The sequence below is a fragment of the Herpailurus yagouaroundi genome, unplaced genomic scaffold (assembly GCF_014898765.1).
Source record: "Herpailurus yagouaroundi ecotype Mexico unplaced genomic scaffold, PumYag 250, whole genome shotgun sequence".
Lineage (NCBI taxonomy): Eukaryota > Metazoa > Chordata > Mammalia > Carnivora > Felidae > Herpailurus > Herpailurus yagouaroundi.
The window spans coordinates 19,462,770-19,483,011 of record NW_024412467.1 but is presented as its reverse complement, the minus strand read 5'-3'; the positions used below and the strand labels follow the sequence as shown (position 1 = coordinate 19,483,011).

At 45.6% G+C, this 20,242-nt stretch overlaps 1 protein-coding gene across 5 annotated transcripts in view; it reads left to right on the top strand.

Moving 5' to 3' along the window:
• Positions 1–9,073, top strand: part of LY86 (lymphocyte antigen 86) — a 59,267-nt gene extending 50,194 nt beyond the window's left edge. Inside the window, exons 5-7 of one of the 5 annotated variants that reach the window (XR_005786123.1) lie at positions 4,177–4,229; positions 7,468–7,602; positions 8,696–8,803. Coding sequence is in view for 3 of the 5 variants with exons in the window: in XM_040460433.1 (XP_040316367.1) it covers positions 4,177–4,229; positions 8,696–8,903 (261 nt within the window). In the remaining 2 variants the exon portion in view is untranslated. Of the gene's footprint in view, positions 1–2,798; positions 2,852–4,176; positions 4,230–7,467; positions 7,603–8,695 lie in introns of those variants that run through there. The other 4 variants (XR_005786124.1, XM_040460433.1, XM_040460434.1 and 1 more) reach the window with 4 other exon arrangements.
• Positions 9,074–20,242: the final 11,169 nt, after the last annotated feature.

Genomic DNA, 20,242 nt, shown 5'->3' with positions numbered 1-20,242 from the left:
TAAAAATCAATTTCCTTTCTGAAAAAGACACTCTGTGCCAACCACACAAAGATTTGGGTCAAAAACAAAGCCAATTCGCAGAAATGACTTCATGGGCTCAGAACCGGGGAGGTGGATTTCTTTAATCCACAGCACACTAAAAACTGATAAAGATTTCAAATGGAGGAAAGGAAGGAGTGGGTACAGATATACTGGGGCTCTTTTTATAGAACGGGAGTGTGAGAATGTTAATTAAAGGAATCTCAGAATCAGGGAGGATCTGAGAATGGAAGGGGCGAGAATTTAATTTTAGGTGTTGTTTCATTAGGTTAAAAAAAGAAGACAGTTTCATGAGCTACCTGCAGCCATGCTCCGGAACTTCATGGACCCCCCAAAAAGCTCCAACTGAAACCGTAAAGTGTAAGAGACAGATTTAATGAAAACCCCCTTGGCCCAGTAAAGAACCCCTTTATTTGAAACATAAATTCGCAAATCTTGGAGCATTAAATGAGCATAATAGAATGTTAGATGTCATTCTAATGTTAGTCTTCAAAGAGTTGTCCTCATGCATTTCTTTAAAACAAAGGCACCCACAGAATTTACTGGTTGTTAGCTCTGCCAAAGGTTCCAAAACCTAGGCCTGATGTGTTCCTCAGCATCCAAGTGAGTTTTCATTACGTCACCCTTCTTCACATCCAGTGAATAATAATACAACTAATAACAGTAACAATAATAATAACTAGTGATTCTGCCCTTACTGGGAACCCCACTCTTCTCATCAAGTTTATACACAAGTTCTCTGGTCCTCTCAATGCCCTGCTGGAGAGTCAGTCCCATTTCTATCTTGCAAGCGCAGAAATTGAGTTCCAGAATGGATGTTCAGCTGAGGAATGGGAGAGCTGGGTCCTAAACACAGGTCTGTCTGCTTCCAAGGTCAAGTAATTTGCACTATGCCACCTTAGAACAATCAGTAGAAGCACAAAGCAGGGGTAAAATGTTTCCAGGGGAACCCAACCAGACCAGACACAGACAAGCACACTCCCTCTCTCCATTCTTGGGCTCTGCTCCTGGGCTGTACTGCATTCCCATACCTTGATGGCCAGCATGAATGATTTTGACTGGTTCATGCCCACAGCATTCACAGTCCTTGAATTGTGGGTAGCAGAAACAAAAGCAGACAACAAAAGCAAAGGGATTTTCTGAAAGGCTATCTAGGAGTCACAGACGCAGTAAGAAGGCTGCAACCCCAGGCAGACAGTGAACAGCTCTAGATACCAGTGAGTCGAAATCAACCATCTTTTGACAGAATAGATTGGTCCTGGGTCTCATTGTCTTCTTGTTCAGATTATTCTGGCTTGGGTAAAATAACATCCCCTGGGGAAGAGAGAATTTCCTAAAAAGGAACAGTGTACTGGTAGTTGGGCCACTGCATTGCACAACTCCAGGGGGCACCACTCACATAAATTATAATGTGAATGGTACGCCCTCAGGTTGTACAGTATGCCAGCACTACAGTCCAATCCTAGGCAGCCCCCTCTGAGCTCTCTGCACTTGTGAGATACACCACCCACATATACCACTCACTCCTCACACAGTTAACATTCAGTGTAGCTAGTCATTGTATCTTTCTCAGTTGCACCGGAAGATTCTCAAGGATAAGATCCAGAAGTTCAATTCTCTATTTCCAAAATCATCTTGTACGGAAAAGTAGTTTCCAATTAAAGTTTTTGCTTATATCCACAACCAAATATCAGTTTCCTTTCAAAAATAAATGGATCACTTCATTTAGTGCAATGAAATAGGAAGGCTGTCCATCTGGCAACCACCATGTTTGTGCGTTCTCCTTGTGAGGTACAAGAAATTGACCAAGGGAAGGAAGGATGGATGTGTTGGGGGCACGAGCATTTAACAGAAGCCAAAGTCTATGCAATGAATGGGTCTCCTGGTAGAAGTTGAGGTTCAGATTGCCTGGAGAGGCCTTTTTCAAAAAGGATTACCCTCATGCCCCTGATATTATTCTGTGTGGGCAGCTGTTCACACACCAACCATGCTGCCCTTGACCCAAAACCTCATTTCATGGAGATTTTGTTCTGTCTCCAAATATTTACTGAGCAGTGGTTAGGCACCAGGGGATATGTGAGACAGAAGTCACTGTGCCATTAAAAGAGCTGAATACCTAATGCCATCAATAAGGGTCACCTGGGTGGCTCAGTCAGTTAAGCGTCTGACTTTGACTTCTATCATGATCTCATGGTTCATGAGTTCAAACCCTGCATGGGGCTCTCTGCTGTCAGCACTGAGCCAGTTTCAGATCCTCTGTCCCCCTTTCTCTCTCCCGTCCCCCACACATTCTCTCTCTTTCTCAAAATAAATAAGTAAACTTTTAAAGAATATATTTAAAAAACACATAATGCCATCAATAAGCTAATAAGCATTTTTTTTCTCCTCCATTCTCCTCTACCATCCCTCCACCCTCACCACCATATTGGCTGCTCTGCTGGCTCATTCCCTAATCCGGTCTTTCATGTAAACAGCCCAGGTCCAGAGCCTTCCAGTAGGGAGAGGATTACAATAGCAGGAGCAAGAATGAAGTTGCTTGACAAACCCCTGTCCTGGCTCTGTATCTGCTCATTCAACAACCTCTACAACAACCCTATATTGCACCCTGCTGTGTGTTAGATTCTGCAATGCACTGGGAGCTATGCAAACAAGAAGGCACGGGCTACTGCAGGAAACAGCCTGTAAACAAATGATTACAATTCTGGGTGGCCAATGATTCAAATGTTTCACATAATATTCTTGTCTCCTGTTGTATCTAGCACCTGGCACAGTGCCTGGCCTGTATTGGGCGGATGCCCTGTAGAGTGGATTGGTGAGTGAGTATATTAATGGCAAATACTTTCTGACTGCTCCCCATGCACCAGATGCTATTAAAAGAGTTTTACTTGTATTAACTCATTTGATTCTCACAACAACTCTGAGGTGAATATTATTATAACCTGCCCATGTTTCCTGATGAGGACACTGAGGCCCAGAAAGATTAGGTGACTTGGCCAATTAGTAATAAGAAAAGACAAAATTCAAACCCAGCACAGACAATCTGACCCCAGAGCCTGTGCTCTTAGGCACCGCTTATAATGTGTTAAGTGCATGGGGCTGGGGAGTCACAGAGGAGGCAGTCACAGCCCATCACCACCATAATGTCTCAGCTGATTCACCTCCACTACCATTTTCCAACTACCGTTTCTATCATTCCACCTCAACCCCTGACTCCCACGTCAATGCTGTGTGTTGTCATCATCAGAAAATGCACCACTTCTGAAATCTCATTGTGAAGCCTTCTGCCATCTGCCTTCACCATGTCCTTCCAGCTCACCCATTCTAGGACCTTGACAGCCATGATGGAAACTCCATTCAACCAACTCTACCACTGTTTCTACTATCAACCCCCACCCACACCTCCATTTTCTTCCTTACCTTCCTTAGATTCCATGGTCTGTTATTATAAGCTTTCCTCAATCTATTCCCAACAGTGTTGACTTTCTCTCCTTACCATTCTTGCTTGGTAAAACTACCCAACCATCTACCCTCTCCATTATTGCATCAGAGCTACTGAATGTTGTCTCATTCCCTTCCCCCAGGGCTTAGCTCAAATATCATCTCCTTAGAGCTAACCAGCCATCCAACCAAACTTGGCGTCTCCTAGTTTGTTATTTTAGCAAATTACTTATTGAGTGCTTTCCAGACACCGGTATTAGAGCTTTACATTGATTAATCCTTTGATTCCTCAGAGCTCAGGGAAGTGGACACTGTTATTATCATTATTATACCCATTCTGAAAACAAGGAAACTGAGCCCAAAGAGATAATGACTGTCCAAGATGAAACAGTTATCACAGCTGGTCTCAGGATTTAACCCCAGGCAGCCCAGCTCCAGCCTGGCCTCCTAACCATCTCACCATCTGCCTCTCTTACACCACCTACATGTCTCCTTCTAGCACTTTCAACAATCCAGACACTGCCTTGTTTAGTTATTTACATGTTGTCGATGTTCTCCCTAGAATATGAGCAACTGTGTGAACAGAGACCTTCTTTCCCAATCTTAGATCCCTATTGAATAGCAAGCACAGATAATAGGAGCAAATCATTTTTGTTTAATATGACTGAGTAACATTTGTCTGTTTTGTATATGTTTCAGAGCAGATTTATTATGCTGGCCCCATCAATAATCCTGGATTTGAAATTCTCGAGGTAAGGTTTTGGTCTTCTGCTCTGTTCTGTTACTTAATTATTGTATCGAGCAGTTTCTTGAGTTTAAACTTCAACAGTTTAAACATTTTCCACTGACCCCTACCAAGAAAACCGTTCTTCAGTAAAGCTGATACCTCATGATGGGTACTCACAAACGCTTAACACACTGGTTTTACCTTTTTTGTTATAACATTTTATGTCTGTTGGACCCTCTGGGATCCCCTGGGCAGACAGCTCCCACGGAGAGGGAGGCCCTCATCCTGTCCTGCAGGATGGTTGGTATCTGAGGGTACTGCATGGGCTAGAGCTGCTGGGGCGTGAGCTGTCTGTGAGGCTGGCTGTTCAGAGAGAGGAAGACACACACACACACACACAAGCGTGAAGGGTAAAGGCCCCCAGGTACCAGCCTTACACTATTATTAGTGGGCTGTCACCAGGTGAATAAAATGCCCCCTCCCTGAGCATTCACCGGCAGGGCTCACAGCTAAGGGTCCAGTTTTCCACAAATTCCTTTCCGCAAAATAATGTGACCTTCTTAAATGGCTGAACTCAAGCAGCTCTGACATGAGCAATACATTTTCAATATGCTACTCCTGAGAGAATCTTACGGGACATCATAAAAGGAATCACAAGGTTGTAATAACTTTCTTTTTTTGTTTGTTTGTTTGTTTGTTTGTTTCAACTTTAACCTCTCTGCTTTCCAGATCCCAAAACCCATCTATGGCTCTGGGAAAGGGTTTCCTTCTGCGTAAAGAATCTGTTTAACTTTTCATTTATCTTGTGTGTGTTTCCTTTCTGTCCCAGGCTCTGGGTTCCTAAGGTGCAAGCCGTACTGTCTCTAGAACATTCTCTAGCTGTTGCTCCCACAGATGGGAAGTTTGCGGCTTCACCTTCCCCTCTGGGGTTCTCCAGAGTCTTCTCTGCTGGCCTTTCATTGAAATATTAGAGTCTTGCAAACTCTCTTCACTTCTAGGATGTGGAACCAAAATTCTCCCAGTTAGTTTTTTCTTTAAGTCTTTGCTACTTGAATTCTTTTTTCTTCCCCGATTTCCTCCTGAACCCCTCCCTTCCCCCTTCCCCTGGCAATTGGCTTAAAATTTGCAAATAATAGATTTTCATCTGGCATTACTGGCTTTTTAATTTTATATTATTTCAATTTGTTTATTTATTTTGAGAGAAAGAGCGTGAGCAGGGGAGGGGCAGAGAGAGAGGGAGAGACAGAATCCCAAGCAGGCTCTGCATTGTCAGCACAAAACCCGATGCGGGGCTTGAACTCACGAAACGTGAGCCGAAATCAAGACTGGGACACGTAATCGACTGAGCCATCCAGGTGCCCTGCATTATTGACTTTAAAAAAAAAAAAAAAAAGCAGCTCCCCTCGGGAGTTGCTATGACCTGGAGGAGGGGAAAAGAACTTCCTAGAGACACAGAATCCTTTTGAAAGAAAAATCTGGCAGAGATGTAAAAAAGCTTTACTGCATTCCCCTAGGACACTTGGGTGAGCTCAGGATCTGCATTCCTCAACCAATAAGCGGTGCTCAGGCATGTCACCCGGTGTGAGGACAAAGCCAGGCTCAGGTGTCCTGGCCATGGGCATGGCTGCTTAAGCATCTACTGGTCCTCTTTGGCTGGTCCTCCCACCTCTTCCTCGTCTTTGGGGCCTAGGAAGCAGAAGCCTGGCCAGCCCTGACTGTGCCCCAGCCTGCTGACACCTGGCCAGAATCAACAGGGGACATCACCCAAGTGGGACACATGCAACCTGTCACGTATGCAGCGGAGGCAGCTGGAGGCCTTAATCTCAACATGAGCTCCCACGCTGGCGGGGGACCAGCTGCAGCCAGCCCAGGCTTCCTTGGCAGCCAGCCAGCCAGCAAGGCTCAGAGACTTTGCTTCCTAATATGGGACAGAGACAGTGTGAAGCCTTCTGGTTTTAAAAGACCTGCCCCAGATCCCCTCCTCCCACCAAATCCCCCAGAGATGGGCCTCTGTGCTAATTCTATCCCTGTTCGGCTGAAAACTTTTCCACTCAGCAGTCAATCTGCAGTGTCTTGGTATTATTTGCTTTTCAACACAGCCAGTCCCTTGGCCCAGACTGAGGTCCTGCCTGGAACCCTGCATCTCCAGGACTGCTGTTTTCTGAATTAGAATTTAGAGGCCTTTTGGGGTTCCAAAGTACGTGGACAGCTTACAGGGATGGTCTAATTTGCGTAAGTGCTAAGTATATAACTATAAATTCCTGACTCGCAAATTTAGTGCTCTCCTCAACAGCACAGAGGCTGCTGCTCTCTGTCCCTTGTCCCTCCCTACTCTGCCCCTCCTGTCCTCCTAGCATGTCCCTCCACCTGCCTGAGGATGAGCACAGTTGCCTAAATACCCTTACTCCTAAACCAGAGTATGCATATCCTGGAGGTATGTATGCACATATGTAATGTAAGCAGTAATTCATCATCTAGAACCTTCCTGCAAATACTACATCTTTTCTTAGGCTTATAAAGCAATAATGAAAAATTCATTTGGTTTTCAATAATTATGTAGGGTGTGTACCTGAAGGCACAGGGACTCTAAAAGAAAAGTGGACAGGAATGATGGCAATGATGGTGGCACAAACAGATGCAGGTTCCCATTGCTCTTTACTCAGAATTAATTCTCTAACTTTTACACTGCTTTGGTGAAATTCCTAAACTGCTTCTGAAATCACAGCTGCTCCTGTTTGGGTGATCAGCCTCAGGGAGCCCCGCTGTCGCTGTCGCAGGATCCTCCAGCTGAATGGTGCCCTGGGGGATGGCTGTAAGCAGCCTTCCCCCCTCAGCCACCATCCAGTGCACAGCCTGGCTCTGCCCAACGCACTTTTCATTGTTGGGGAACCCGCTCGCTCCTGGACCTTTGCTCATTGCTAGAGAGTTGTTCTTTTCTTTTCTTTTCTTTTTATTTTTTTAATGTTTATTTATTTTTTGAGAGAGAGAGAGAGAGAGAGGGAGAGAGAGAGAGAGAGAGAGAGAACAAGCGGGGGAGGGGCAGAGACAGAAGGAGACAAGAGCATCTGAAGCGGGCTGTGCTCTGACAGCCTAACTTGGAGCTGGAACTCACGAACCCTGATATCATGAACTGAGCCGAAGTCAGACGTTTAACTGAATGAGCTACCCAGGCACCCCAAAAGTTGTTCTTTTCTAACAAAAACTACCTCTCATGCAAACTCCATCCAGTGTTCTGATTTCTTCCTTCCCTCTGGCTTCTACAGATTAAACCCCTTTCCTTCTCTGGATGACAGGCACTTCAAAGATGTGCCAGGAATCTCTTGAGATCCTTCCCTCTTGGGCCCTTTGCCCTGCTTCCCACTAAGTCTTGCCACCCAGAGTGTCTCTTCTCCAGACGGGTGAGTCTGCAGACCTGCCACCACCGTGTGGCCGCTGGGGGCTTGGGGCGGGGCTTAGCCGCTGAGCAAACACATGGGTTTTTCTGCGATTCCATATATAGCCCAGCTGCTAACCACAGACAAGGGAGTCCTCTGTGGAGTGTGGTTGCCAGAAAGGAACCCTAAAAGGTGGTAGTAATTTTTCTGATAGAGCGCTGTGGTTTCGTGCGGGTGAATCTTGTGCCTGGAGGTCTTCTCTGTCTTCCCTGGATCTTCCAATTGCTCGGGCCAGAGTCTTCAGAATCACCCACAGCTCCTCTCTTTCTCTGCCACCCACATGGGTTTCCTCAGTAAATCATATGAGCTCTTCTTTCAAAATCTATGCAGAATCCAATCTCTCTTCTCACCTCCCCCATCCACTACAGGCCCGAGTGGTCTCCTACCTGGTCTTAACTGCTTATACTCTCTGTCCCTACAGTCTTTTTTCAGAGGGCGGCTGGAAGGATCTTCTTAACACGTATACATGATCAGGCCACTCCTCTGGGGAGGAGGCTCTCATGACCTGCGACCCTTTCCAAGTGGAAGCCAGTGTCTCCCCACCATGGCCTGTGAGGCCATCCCCGATTCATGTCCTTCCCCCACTTCCTGTGGTTCTGTCTCCCTACAGCCCCTTGGGCTTCCTCGCAGTTTCTCGAATGTGGGGCCCAGCCCTCAAAGCAGCTCCCCATCTACTTCAGGTCTTTGCCCAAAGGTCACCTTTGCAGCAAGGCCTGCCTTGACCACCCTACTTAAAACTGCCAACGGCAGTTGTGCCAACGGCACAAGCCCAGCCCCACCTGGCCCGGCCCGGCCCTGCTGTCCATCCCCTTCCCCGCCTGCATTCTCTCTGTGGCATCAGCACACACAATGCATGCACAGTGAAGTATCTCATGCATTGTCTGCCTGTCCTGGTGAGGCCCATAAGCTCCACAACGTGAGTTCGGTTTCCTTGGTTCTCCTTCATCCCCAGCGTCTAACACACTGCCTGCACATAGAAGGTTCTCAGTGACTACCTGTCGAATGATTGATTGCTCTAGGAGTCACATACGTCATGCTTTCCCTGTGTCCCTTCCAGGGAGAATACCAGGTCTTGCTGGAACTGTATAATGAGAAGCGCTCCACCGTGGCCTGCGCCAATGCTACGGTCATTTGCTCCTGAGAAGCTAAGACGCGGAGCACGCTCTGTCTCGTGGGAACTGCAGGCTGCCCACACTGAACCTGCTCTGGAAGAAACACCAGTCGACAACAGAGAGGCTCATCAGAGGTGCAGGTGCAGATTTTAGCCCCGGGGGCCAGACGTCCCCAGACTCCACAGGTGTACGTGCTTCTAAAGGAGCCTCCTGATGGTCGCCAGCCCGTGGGTCCACCCTCCTCCAAACGGCCAGGCTCTCCTGCTTCTCAGCTCCTCGGGAGCACTTCTTCAGTTACCCAGAATAAAGAAATCTGGCCCACAGTCGCTCCTGATGGTCTGTTCAAAGGATCTTAGTGCCATACTTGAGTTACAATGTAATTTCCTCCAGACAGGGTGCCAGGTGCTGGCGCAGCGTAAGTAGTTCTGAGATTCAGGAAGCTGACGTCCTGAGGATATTGGGAAAATATGCCCCTTCTCCTCCTCCTTCTCCCAGGCAAGTCCCAGGCCCTTTGGCCGCGAGGGCCGAGGAGCCGATGAAACCCTACAGAGTGACATCAAAGTCCCACCTACCAGGGGCGCCTGGGTGGCGCAGTCGGTTAAGCGGCCGACTTCAGCCAGGTCACGATCTCGCGGTCCGTGAGTTCGAGCCCCGCGTCAGGCTCTGGGCTGATGGCTCAGAGCCTGGAGCCTGTTTCCGATTCTGTGTCTCCCTCCCTCTCTGCTCCTCTCCCATTCATGCTCTGTCTCTCTGTGTCCCCAAAAAAATAAATAAAAAAGTTGAAAAAAAAAAAAACACTTAAAAAAAGTCCCACCTACCAAACCTCATTACATCTTCACCCCAAAAGCCTTGGCTACCCCTGGCCTCAGCACACCATGGCTCTCAGTAATGCATTCATTCATTCATTCACCATGTGTAACTACTGAACACTTAAGTACCAGGCCCTGTGCTCAGCACTTAGGATTCTCTAGGGAGCAAAACAGACACTGTCCCTGCCTCGTCAAGTGTGCGGTCCCTTGAAATATTAAAAAGTCATGTTGATCGGTGTGGACACATCCATTCACGCACAGAAACATCTCCTTCAATGCCCCCTGCAAAGGAGCCGGTTGCTGTCTGCTGTTAGAGCCGTTTTGGCAGCCCTGTCTTTTTCTGTCCCAGGATGTGCAGAATTGCACGGTGGGCTCCACATCCCTGACACCATCCTGTGCCCTCCTCCCCTACCCCAATCCTTCCAGTGTCCCTCAGCCCAGCATCTGGCCCTCTTGCTCCTACTGGGGAACTGGCATAGGGTGACTGGGTTGACTTTGTAGGTCTTTGATATCCACACAAATGCCACTATGTTAGAGATTAAGACAGGAAAACTACAGAGTTTAAAAATGTTCATTGCTATTAATTACCATCCGCACATAATTAAACTACCCAGAATAGCAGGCTGTAAATGCCTGGGGAATTAAAACTTTAAAACCAGCATCTGAGGTTTTTTGGCTATGGAGAAACAAAATTATAGCAGTGTCCTCACCTACACCCATAAATGCTCGGGAGAAAAGACATACTGTGGTTATGCCCCGCTGGGGAGCAAACCTCTAAATCCACACACGGGGGTGATCCTGTTATGTACATAGATGGCATTCCCTCAAGAGAGACATGCCCCTGTTTCCTTTCCCATAACATGCAGTAAAAGTCGTGTGGAGATTCTGGGCACTCACACGTTCCAACAGCTCAGGACAGTGGTCACAGCCTTCCAGAGGCAGGGACAAGTAGAAACAATCTCACTTCTTATTTTTCTGCAATTTCCCTTCCTATTCTTTTGTCCTCTTAAAATTCATTGACAATGCGTGTATACGTGCACGCGCGCACCTGCGCGTGAGCATGAGACAGACAGAGAGAGAAAGAGAGAGAGGTTCAGATCTCTGGGTTTGGGTTAAACAAGGGTTTCCATGTACGGGGCTGGCCCTAGCCATGACTGAGTACTCATGAATACACAGAGGCTGCACTAAAGGATTGACTTGAGAGGAAAACAAAATGTTTCTGTGTCCTGTCACGGGCCTTAAATTTCACCATGAGTTTCATTCCTGCAAGCTGAGAAAGTTTTTCACTGGTTCCGCGTCTCCTATTAAAACACAAACTGGGGCCGCCTGGGTGGCTCAAATCAGTTAAGCATCCAACTTCGGCTCAGGTCATGATCTCGCAGTTTGTGAATTTGAGCCCCACGTCGGGCTCTGTGCTGACAGAGTGGAACCTGCTTGGGATTCTCTGTCTTTCCTTCTCTCTCTGCCCCTCCCCACCCTCTCTCTCTCAAAAATAAATAAGTAAATGAACATTTAAAAAAATAGTAAAATAAAACACAAACCATCTTGGTCAGAGAAATGCCAGAATAATTATCACTATTAAACACTCTGGCAGAAAATTAATAACTAAGATGAAGTTTGGAACTGCCCCTGCAGGAAGCAAGAGTTATTCAGGGAGGGGGCTGGGCAATACCAAGGCAAGCTCTCTTGGGGTAACCCCCCCACGTGTGGGGAGGGGGGTACACTGACAAAGAACTTAAGTTGTGTCTCATCTTCTCACAGAGTTTGCTGCTGTTTCAAAATCACTATAAAACATCCTTAGGGGCGCCTGGGTGGCGCAGTCGGTTAAGCGTCCGACTTCAGCCAGGTCACGATCTCGCGGTCTGTGAGTTCGAGCCCCGCGTCAGGCTCTGGGCTGATGGCTCGGAGCCTGGAGCCTGTTTCCGATTCTGTGTCTCCCTCTCTCTCTGACCTTCCCCCGTTCATGCTCTGTCTCTCTCTGTCCCAAAAATAAATAAACATTGAAAAAAAAACTAAAAAAAAAAAAAATCCTTAATAAACTTCTCAATAAAATTCCCTGAAAAAAAAAAATCAGTTTGATTCAAGATGATGCTATGTTTCCAAAGAACTCTTGTGGAAACAAGACAGTTCCAGGCATTTTGGTGCCCACAGGCCTCTCCTTATATTTTAAATCTCTGTGTTTACATATACAGTTAACCCTTGAACAACACGAGGATTAGAGGCACCAACCCCTCATGCAAGTAAAAACCCACATATAACTTTTGACTCTCCAAAAACTCAACTACGAAGATCCTACTGTTGATCAGAAGCCTTACCAATCACACAATAAGTTAATACATATTTTGTATGTTATATGTATTAAATGTTGTATTCATACAACAGAGTAAGCTAGAGAAAAGAAAATGTTAAGAAAACATAAGGAAAAGATAATACACTTACAATACTGCACTCTATTGAAAAAAAATCAGCAAAGACATGGGCACTGGCAGTTCAAACCCATGTTCCATTTTCAATTACACATATGCAGGGTGTAATTGTTCCAGGGTGTGTATCTATATATTTGGTGGGAAGGGCCCAAGGCCAGCACTCAAGCACAAAGCTGAAGATCCATTTGGGCAGTGTGACCAGGTCACTTAGAATGTTTGAGCATAAGGAACAGAGACTCAACTCAGTCTTAGACATACAGGGGCCTCCTTGGCCCCTTGATTGCTGAGCCCCCACGTGTTTCTGGCACCAGCTTTGGTTTGCCGCAGACACTAACACTTCTCATGGTGTTTCACCTCTATTTCTCCATGGTTCTTGCACCTCTGGCCCTCTGAATACTGCTTTCACTCTCAGTCTTTCCTATAACAGCAAATAGTTTCACACCCTGTCCAGTGTACAAAAGGAGAGTGACACCCTTCTCCCAAAGCCCTGCATTCCTTCTACCTGCAAAGGCTTGGGTCACATGACCTCTCCGGGCCCTTTGCTTTGGCCCTGCACTGATTGCCTTAACCTAGGTCATGTGACCCGGTACTGCGCAGATCAGCCTTAACCGGGCTGGAACCACACTTGTCCCTAAGTGTAAACTGGGGGAGTTGGAGAGGGGTAAAAGGAGAAAGGGGGGAAAGATGCCAGGAGGCCCTAGCATGTCTGGAATTAGATCAGCACTGCAGTCCTAACCCTCCCCTAGCTGCTAACCGAGTGAGTGACTTAATTCTCTAACCTTGGCTTGCTCACCTGCAAGTGTCAGCGGTGACACCTGCCTTATAGAAGTACTGAGACTTAAGAATGCATGGCAGACACTTAGAACAGAGCTTGGCAGGTGACTCAATAAAAGGAAGTTATTATGCCGAGGTGGTGCCTAGTCCCTTTGGGCTGCTGTGACAAGAGTCCCTTAACCCGAATGTTTTGTAAACAATAGACATTTATTTCTTACAGAATTTTGGAGATTGGGAAGCCCAAGATCAAGGTGCTGGCAGATTCAGTGTGTGATGAGATGCTGTTTCCCAGTTTATAGGAGCTGTGTTCTTGAACATGGAGGAAGTGCAAGGCAGCTCTCTGGGACTTTTTTCTTAAGGGCACTAAGCCTATTCATGAGGGCTAGACCCTCATCACCTAATCTCCTCCCAAAGGCCCCACCTCCAGATACCATCTCCTTGGGAGTTAGGATTTCAACATGTGACTTAGGAAGGACACAAACCATTTGTCAAGAAGAGGTAGGAAGGAGCTAAAGCCCCTTTCCCTAATTTACTTCTCCTGTCCCTCCTATGTGATTGAGGCAGTCTTCCAGCCCTGCCCTTGCCCATAAGCCCACATTCCTTTTTAAGTATTCAGATGATTCCTTGGCATCTAGATTTCTTTCTTCTAAGTGCAGCTAGTTTTATCAGACCTGGGATGGGGCATGTCCACTGAGCCTCGTCCTGGAACCATGAACTCCAAAGAGGATTGAAGAGAAATATCCAGGTCCAAATTTCCCCCAAACAAAAACATTCTTTTTTTTTTTTTTTTACATTTATTTACTTTTGAGAGACAGAGAGAGACAGAGCATAAGTGGGGGAGGGGCAGAGAGAGAGGGAGACACAGAATCCAGAATCTGAAGCAGGTTCCAGGCTCCAAGCTGTCAGCACAGAGCCTGACGTGGGGCTTGAACCCACAAATTGTGAGATGGTGACCTGAATCTAAATCGGAAGCTTAAAGGACTGAGCCACCCAGGCGCCCCTTCCCTAAACAGAAGCATTCTAACCAGGCCAAACAGGCCCAGGAAAGAAAATGTGCATAGTTCTTAATTAAATTTGTTTCTTGTAAAAGGAAAAAAGCAAAGAAAAGATACACATGCAAAAAGGAGGAACTAAATGTAACATCTGCACATTTAACAATTACATCTGCCTTCAGCAAAAATAACCCAAAATAGCTAGCAAGAGAAGGGAAAGGGCCACATCCTGATTTTAACCCGAATTGTGAGGGAGGCAGTTCATCGGGTCTCAGCAGTTCAAGTTCAGATTGGAATCAGCTGCATTTTTTGTCAGTCAGCAAAACAAGTTCCTCTAATTTCCTGATCATTTTCTCTGGCAGGCAGGGGCTCCAGGAGAATTGGGAAAGAGCTAGTTTACATCCAGTTTGTAAATAACTTCAGTGGCTCCATTTGGAACTGAAGGCTTCAGCTACCTTCAGATGCACCAGACTGAACTTTCTTCCCCCCCCCCCACCCCCACCCCACTCTCCTCTCACCCAGCTTTCCTTTAAAATGTGTGACAAAACCAAATTCTTTCCCCCAGTATCTTGGTCTCCTCACTCCTGTGGAAAAGAATTTATGCATGGATGTTATTTCAGCTGAAAACAATGATTTCTTCCCTTAGCTGATATTTTTATGGATTCCCTGAAACCCAAGCAAGGTCTAGAAAAAAAGAAAACATCCATGCCGCAGAAGCCTGTACCATTTTATTGTGGCTTTCCCTTCTTCTATTCAGAAATGGAAGAGAATTTGAGAAGGGGCCAGAAAATATTATAGAAATGATTAAAGGGATACAACCAGGCTTCAGCATAAAGAGAAATTAAAAGGATTTTAAATGAGTGGGCTTAGAAAGATAGCATCTGAGAAGTCAGAACAACAATAATAAAAATAATAATACCATGGCTTGAAAGCTAACCATTATTTGAGCATTTGCTATGTGCCAGACATTGATACATATACACACATTTTTCCTATCTCAATAACAGCCGGTGCGCAGGTGATAAGGTAATTCAAGTTGTAGAAGAGAAAGCTGGTGTTACAGAAGGGAGGTAACCACCCGCCCCCCTCCCCCCCTCCCGTCCCCCTTCCCATGAGCCCAGCAGGCTGGGATTTAAATTGGTCTGACTGCAAACCCAGGCTCTTGCTGGCTGATGCTGCCCCTGGTTGCTTGGTTGGAGATCATATAGTAGGGAGCACTTTATGGGTTTAGCTGTGGGCTTGCAGAATTTAAGTCAAGAAGCAACCAGGCTATAAACATAGGTGGGCTAATAAAGAGTTCTATTAACCCATTGATGAGAGCAGAAAAGAAAAAAAGAAAAGAAAAAAAAAAAAGACCATGAATGTTTAAGGAATATACTGAACTACTGAGTTTCATGATTTGAAAGAGCTACACTCTTCAACAACAACCAAAACGCAAAACAAAACAAAAAACTCTTGGTCGTTCATGTCACACCTGCCTGGATGAATTGGATGAATAGTCCAGGAGAGCCTTGCTTTTTCACTTTCTCCCTTCCTCCCTCCATCCCTCCCTTCCTGCCTCCCTTCCCTTCCTTCCTTCTTGTTTTCTTTCTTCCCTTCTTTTCTTCAGTAAATTTTTTATCCAGCACCACCTACTTGCTGACCACTGTATTAAAGATAGTACATAGAATATAGAAATGAATAATATATAATTCCTGTCTTATATTTTAGGCAAAGGAAAGAAGCAAAGTATCAAAAATCTTTAGTATGGGTAGTCCATGGTAGGTAGCAAGAAAGAGGAACAGAACACTCTGGCTTCATGGGGAGGGTGTACAGGGTTGGCTTCATGGTGGAAGGAGCCATGAGCTGGCCCTTGAAGGATGGTGACATTAGAGACCCTGGTGCCCATGATGGAAGCAGTCCCAGCTCTGGCTTCCTGGCTATCAATCTGGTGTTTCATTCCCAGTGACTGGCGCATACTGTATTTCTGCTATCATTAGGCAATGAATTTGATTTTAGATGAAATGAAGTACATAATAAAACACTCTCACCCAAGCACAGGCTTTTCTGTTAATGCTTAGTTACAATCCCCAGAACTGAAAGAATCAGCAAGCGTTTCTTGAAGCTGATTGTGAACCCACATCTCAGTCTGAGCCCATCTCCCCATCAAAGGGTGCCCTTGCCTCCCTCTCAAGGAACTCCTTTCCGTCCCTCCCTGGTGAGAAGGTATTCTCTTCACCAAGTGTCATGACACCAAGTGTACCCTCACCCCTGTCATGTTTAACTCATGTTGTCTTCATCCCTGAATGTTGAGAGGTGTGGGTCTGACCCAGTAAGTGAGGGTCCTGTGTAGGTTCCCTGAGGATGGGATGGATGAAGGAGAGAGAGGGGTTGCCAGCCTGAGAAGCGCCTGGAAAACAGCATGGTAACCTGAACAAATGCAGTGAGAGGGGACCAGAGACTGGAGATGCAGGGGGGCAGGGAGCAGAGAGCAGCTGTTTTGAGGGTAATAAGCAGCAGGTGTGAGGAAATTCAGGGCAGACATGGTACCCATAGAAGCCAGGAGGCCTGGATGGGCAGACCCATAGCGCCTGGCCCTGTGCCCGTCAACCTTCTTCCCACATTTGTTTTCCAGAGCCCACGTAGTCATACTCATGTACCACAATATTCACTGGAGCCAAGATCATGGTCTTTGTAAGTTCTCCCCTGGGTTCCATCCCTTTGGACTGCTGTAACAAAAATACCATAGAATAAGGAGCATATAAACAACAGAAATGTATCGCTCATAGTTCTGGAGGCTAGGAATTCCAAGATCAAGGTGCCGGCATATTCAGTGTCTGCTGAGAACCTGCTTCCTGGATCGTTGGTAGCTGTCTTCTCAGTGTATCCTTACGTGGTGGCGGGAGCAGGTGAGGGCATTCTCTGGGGTCTCTTTTTTAAGGGCACTAATCCCACTCCTGAGACTTACACCTTCATGACCTAATTATCTCCCAAGTGCCCACCTCCAAATACCATCATCTTGGGGGGTAGATTTCAACATATGAATTTGGGGGGCGGGGCACAGACACTCAGACCACAGCACTTCTTTCCTTTCCTCATCTCATTTTTGGTAACAAAACGGAAGTACAGTAAAACCTTGGTTTGCGAGCATAAATCGTTCCGGAAACATGCTTATAATCCAAAGCACTTGTTTATCAAAGCGAATTTTCCCATAAGAAATAATGGAAACTTAGATGATTTGTTCCACAACCCAAAAATATACATATAAAAATAATTATAATACTGTAATATAATACAAAGTCACAAAGAAAATACAAAAAATAAAGAAAAACAAATTAAATTGCACTTACCTTTTGAAAAACTTCATGGCTGGTGTGAAGGAGTCAAGAAAGGAAGGGTTATTGTGTAGGACAACTTTCACCATCACTAACAGAATCACTGTTATCTATTGGCTTAATGGAATCTTTTTCTTTTTGAGCAACTTTAACAAGGAACCTATCCATTGACACTTGCTTTTGCCTCCTGAGGATTTCATGGAAATGCAACACTGCATTCTCATTAAACATATTCATCGCTCGCACTGCTATAGCTTTATTTGGGTGGTGCTTTTCTACAAAATTTTGCACTGTTTCCCATATTTGACATATCTTCCTCATCTCATTTAAAGTGAGGGATTCCTCTGCTTTTTTCCTCCTCCTCCTCTGCAGATGAGATGCAGATGTAGACTTCTTATAAAATCTTGCAATTTCCACCACACACATACCTTGTTCATACTTCTCGATGACTTCCTTCTTAACTTCCACCATAATCATAATCTCATAGCCATGTTCAGTGCACTCAGAATCTTAGAATCAGAAACAAGCCACTAAAGCCATCCACTGAGAGCTGCATCACACCTGTTTTTGCCCTCGAGGAGTTGTTCCCAGAGGACTTTCAAGGCTGAGGAAGCAGCTCTAAAAAAAATAAAATAAAATAAAATAAAATAAAATAAAATAAAATAAAATAATAGTGGGGCCCCTGGGTGGCTCAGTTGTTTAAAGGTCCAGCTTCGGGGCGCCTGGGTGGCGCAGTCGGTTAAGCGTCCGACTTCAGCCAGGTCACGATCTCGCGGTCTGTGAGTTCGAGCCCCGCGTCGGGCTCTGGGCTGATGGCTCAGAGCCTGGAGCCTGTTTCCGATTCTGTGTCTCCCTCTCTCTCTGCCCCTCCCCCGTTCATGCTCTGTCTCTCTCTGTCCCAAAAATGAAAATAAACGTTGGAAAAAAAAATAAAATTAAAAAAAATAAATAAATAAAAAATAAAAAAAAATAAAGGTCCAGCTTCGGCTCAGGTCGTGATCTCGCAGTTCGTATGCTTGGGCCCTTCATTGGGCTCTGTGCTGACAGCTCAGAGCCTGGAGCCTACTTCAGATTCTGGGTCTCTCTCTCTCTCTCTCTCTCTCTGCCCCTCACCCCCCGTCTCTCAAAAATAAATAAACATTTAAAATTTTTTAAAGTAATTAAAAATCAACACAACTTTGGAAAGAAATAAATTCTCACCTTAGCAAAGGACACCATGTCATCTCTGCTGGATATCTTCAGGGTGGAAACCATGGGGTTGGCATCATGTTGTAGCTGGGCTCATAAGCGCAAAGGTAGAGTCAAAAGGCATCCCATCTCCCCACCCAGCCCCTTGGATTTGTGGCAAAGCCTCAAGGAGAGAGAAGCTGAGCCAGAAGCTGACTTTATAATGTCAGGGATCCCGTGGCATTTTGTAGGGTCCAATAACCATGTGGCACCTGGGCAAGCGGGTAGAACACAGCATGGCTTGTTCCACAAACTTGGAAGAACCCAGCACAAAGTGGGGGAGGAGAGAATCAGGCCTGGCACAGGCTCCATGCTTCTCCAAAACACACAACAGTAGCTTTAAGAGCTTGGACAACAGCACCAGGGGAGGGTGGTGAAGAATGAAACAGGAAAGAGCTGCTCTTGAGCTGACACGAGGTGCCCAGAAGTAACCAGCCTCAGATAAGAAGAGAGTCTGGAAAGATTCTGTAACATGCATGTGGAATGATAAGTCAGTGATATTTATTTAAGTTGTGATTGTTAGAGCATCTTCATATGAATCCACAGACTAACACAGAAATTCCAATTTTACTAGTGGGCAGGATTTCCCTTCCCCAGAGCCACATGGGAATAGGGAATCCCATTACCTTATCGTGTGATCCCACCCCAGCTCCTTCTGCTTCCCCACTTACATCTGGAACTGCATGTGGATCTACTTATAACCTTTGCACCATCCCCATACTATTTTTTTTTTCCCTCTGCTGGAAGAAAGACAGGTGTATTGTTTCTATTGTGAGTAGAGTTCCTTCTTCAGCATCCTCCTGACAATAGCATCAGAACCTATAGTCTGTTTATATTCTGGCCTGGAGCACACCCCTCAACCCCCACAGCACTCATTTACTTTACTTCTAAAGAAAATACGCGGTAGGGTCTGCAGGAGAATAAACTCCGAAGTCAGGGAAATTTGCAAAGTACTAGACAGATATGTGCATGACAAGAATGGAATTTGTGGAGAACATTGTCCTAATTGCACAGATAATACTTATAATGAACATTTATTAGCCAACGGCTTAGGGCTTTATTATGTCCCTTCCCCTCTAGACCCCACAAAAACCAGATATGGTCTCAAAGTCAGGAACATGAGCCAGAATCCATATAATAAAGGTTCAGACTTCAGCTAATTTAGCTAACGAGAAGGGAATACAGTTAGTTGTCGTGGATCCAGTCTCTAACTGTGTCACAAGGACTCCTTGGGCAGACTTCCACCATGTAAAATAGGCTTTGTTTCAAAGGAGCAGCTGCCTTGTCATGTAGCAAGATCAAATTCCATGCTTGGGACTACCACTGGGATAGATAACATCAATTATATGTGATTATAAAACATTATATGTGATTATAAAAAGGTACCCCTGGTGAAGCCAGAATCAGTGTCATATGACTTGGCAAGAAGATGACACTTTTGTGCCAAGAAGAAGAGTACTTGTCTTGTAGATAGACATGGGCCTATGCCCAGATACATGGCTTTGTAAGGAGGCACACACTGGATTTCAGTCCTCTGTCTCTGTTCGTGCAGTCCACAACCTATACAACCTAACCCAGTTGTCCAAATCTAGCTTTGGAATTGTCTCCCACCACATAGCACATGTTCAAGAAAAAGAGCCAGATAAAGGGAATATTCTGACTCAAAGAGACATCATTTTGTGCCTATTGATTAAAGGTCCCTGATATCATCAATTACTCCACCCTACCCCAGTCCCCACTCACCACTACCAATAACCAACCTTAATAATGAGCCACCCTAGCTAAAAAGTTATTCTGGAGGTAAAACTGCTAAATGAAACAAATACGTAGGCTGCCCTCTAATCTTGCTTGTTCCTGTCATTTTTCATTCCAACTCAGAACTGAGCTTGTTCTATTATAACAACAAAAATGTTGTTAACATCTTTGTTCCATGACAGCCTTGTCCTTATC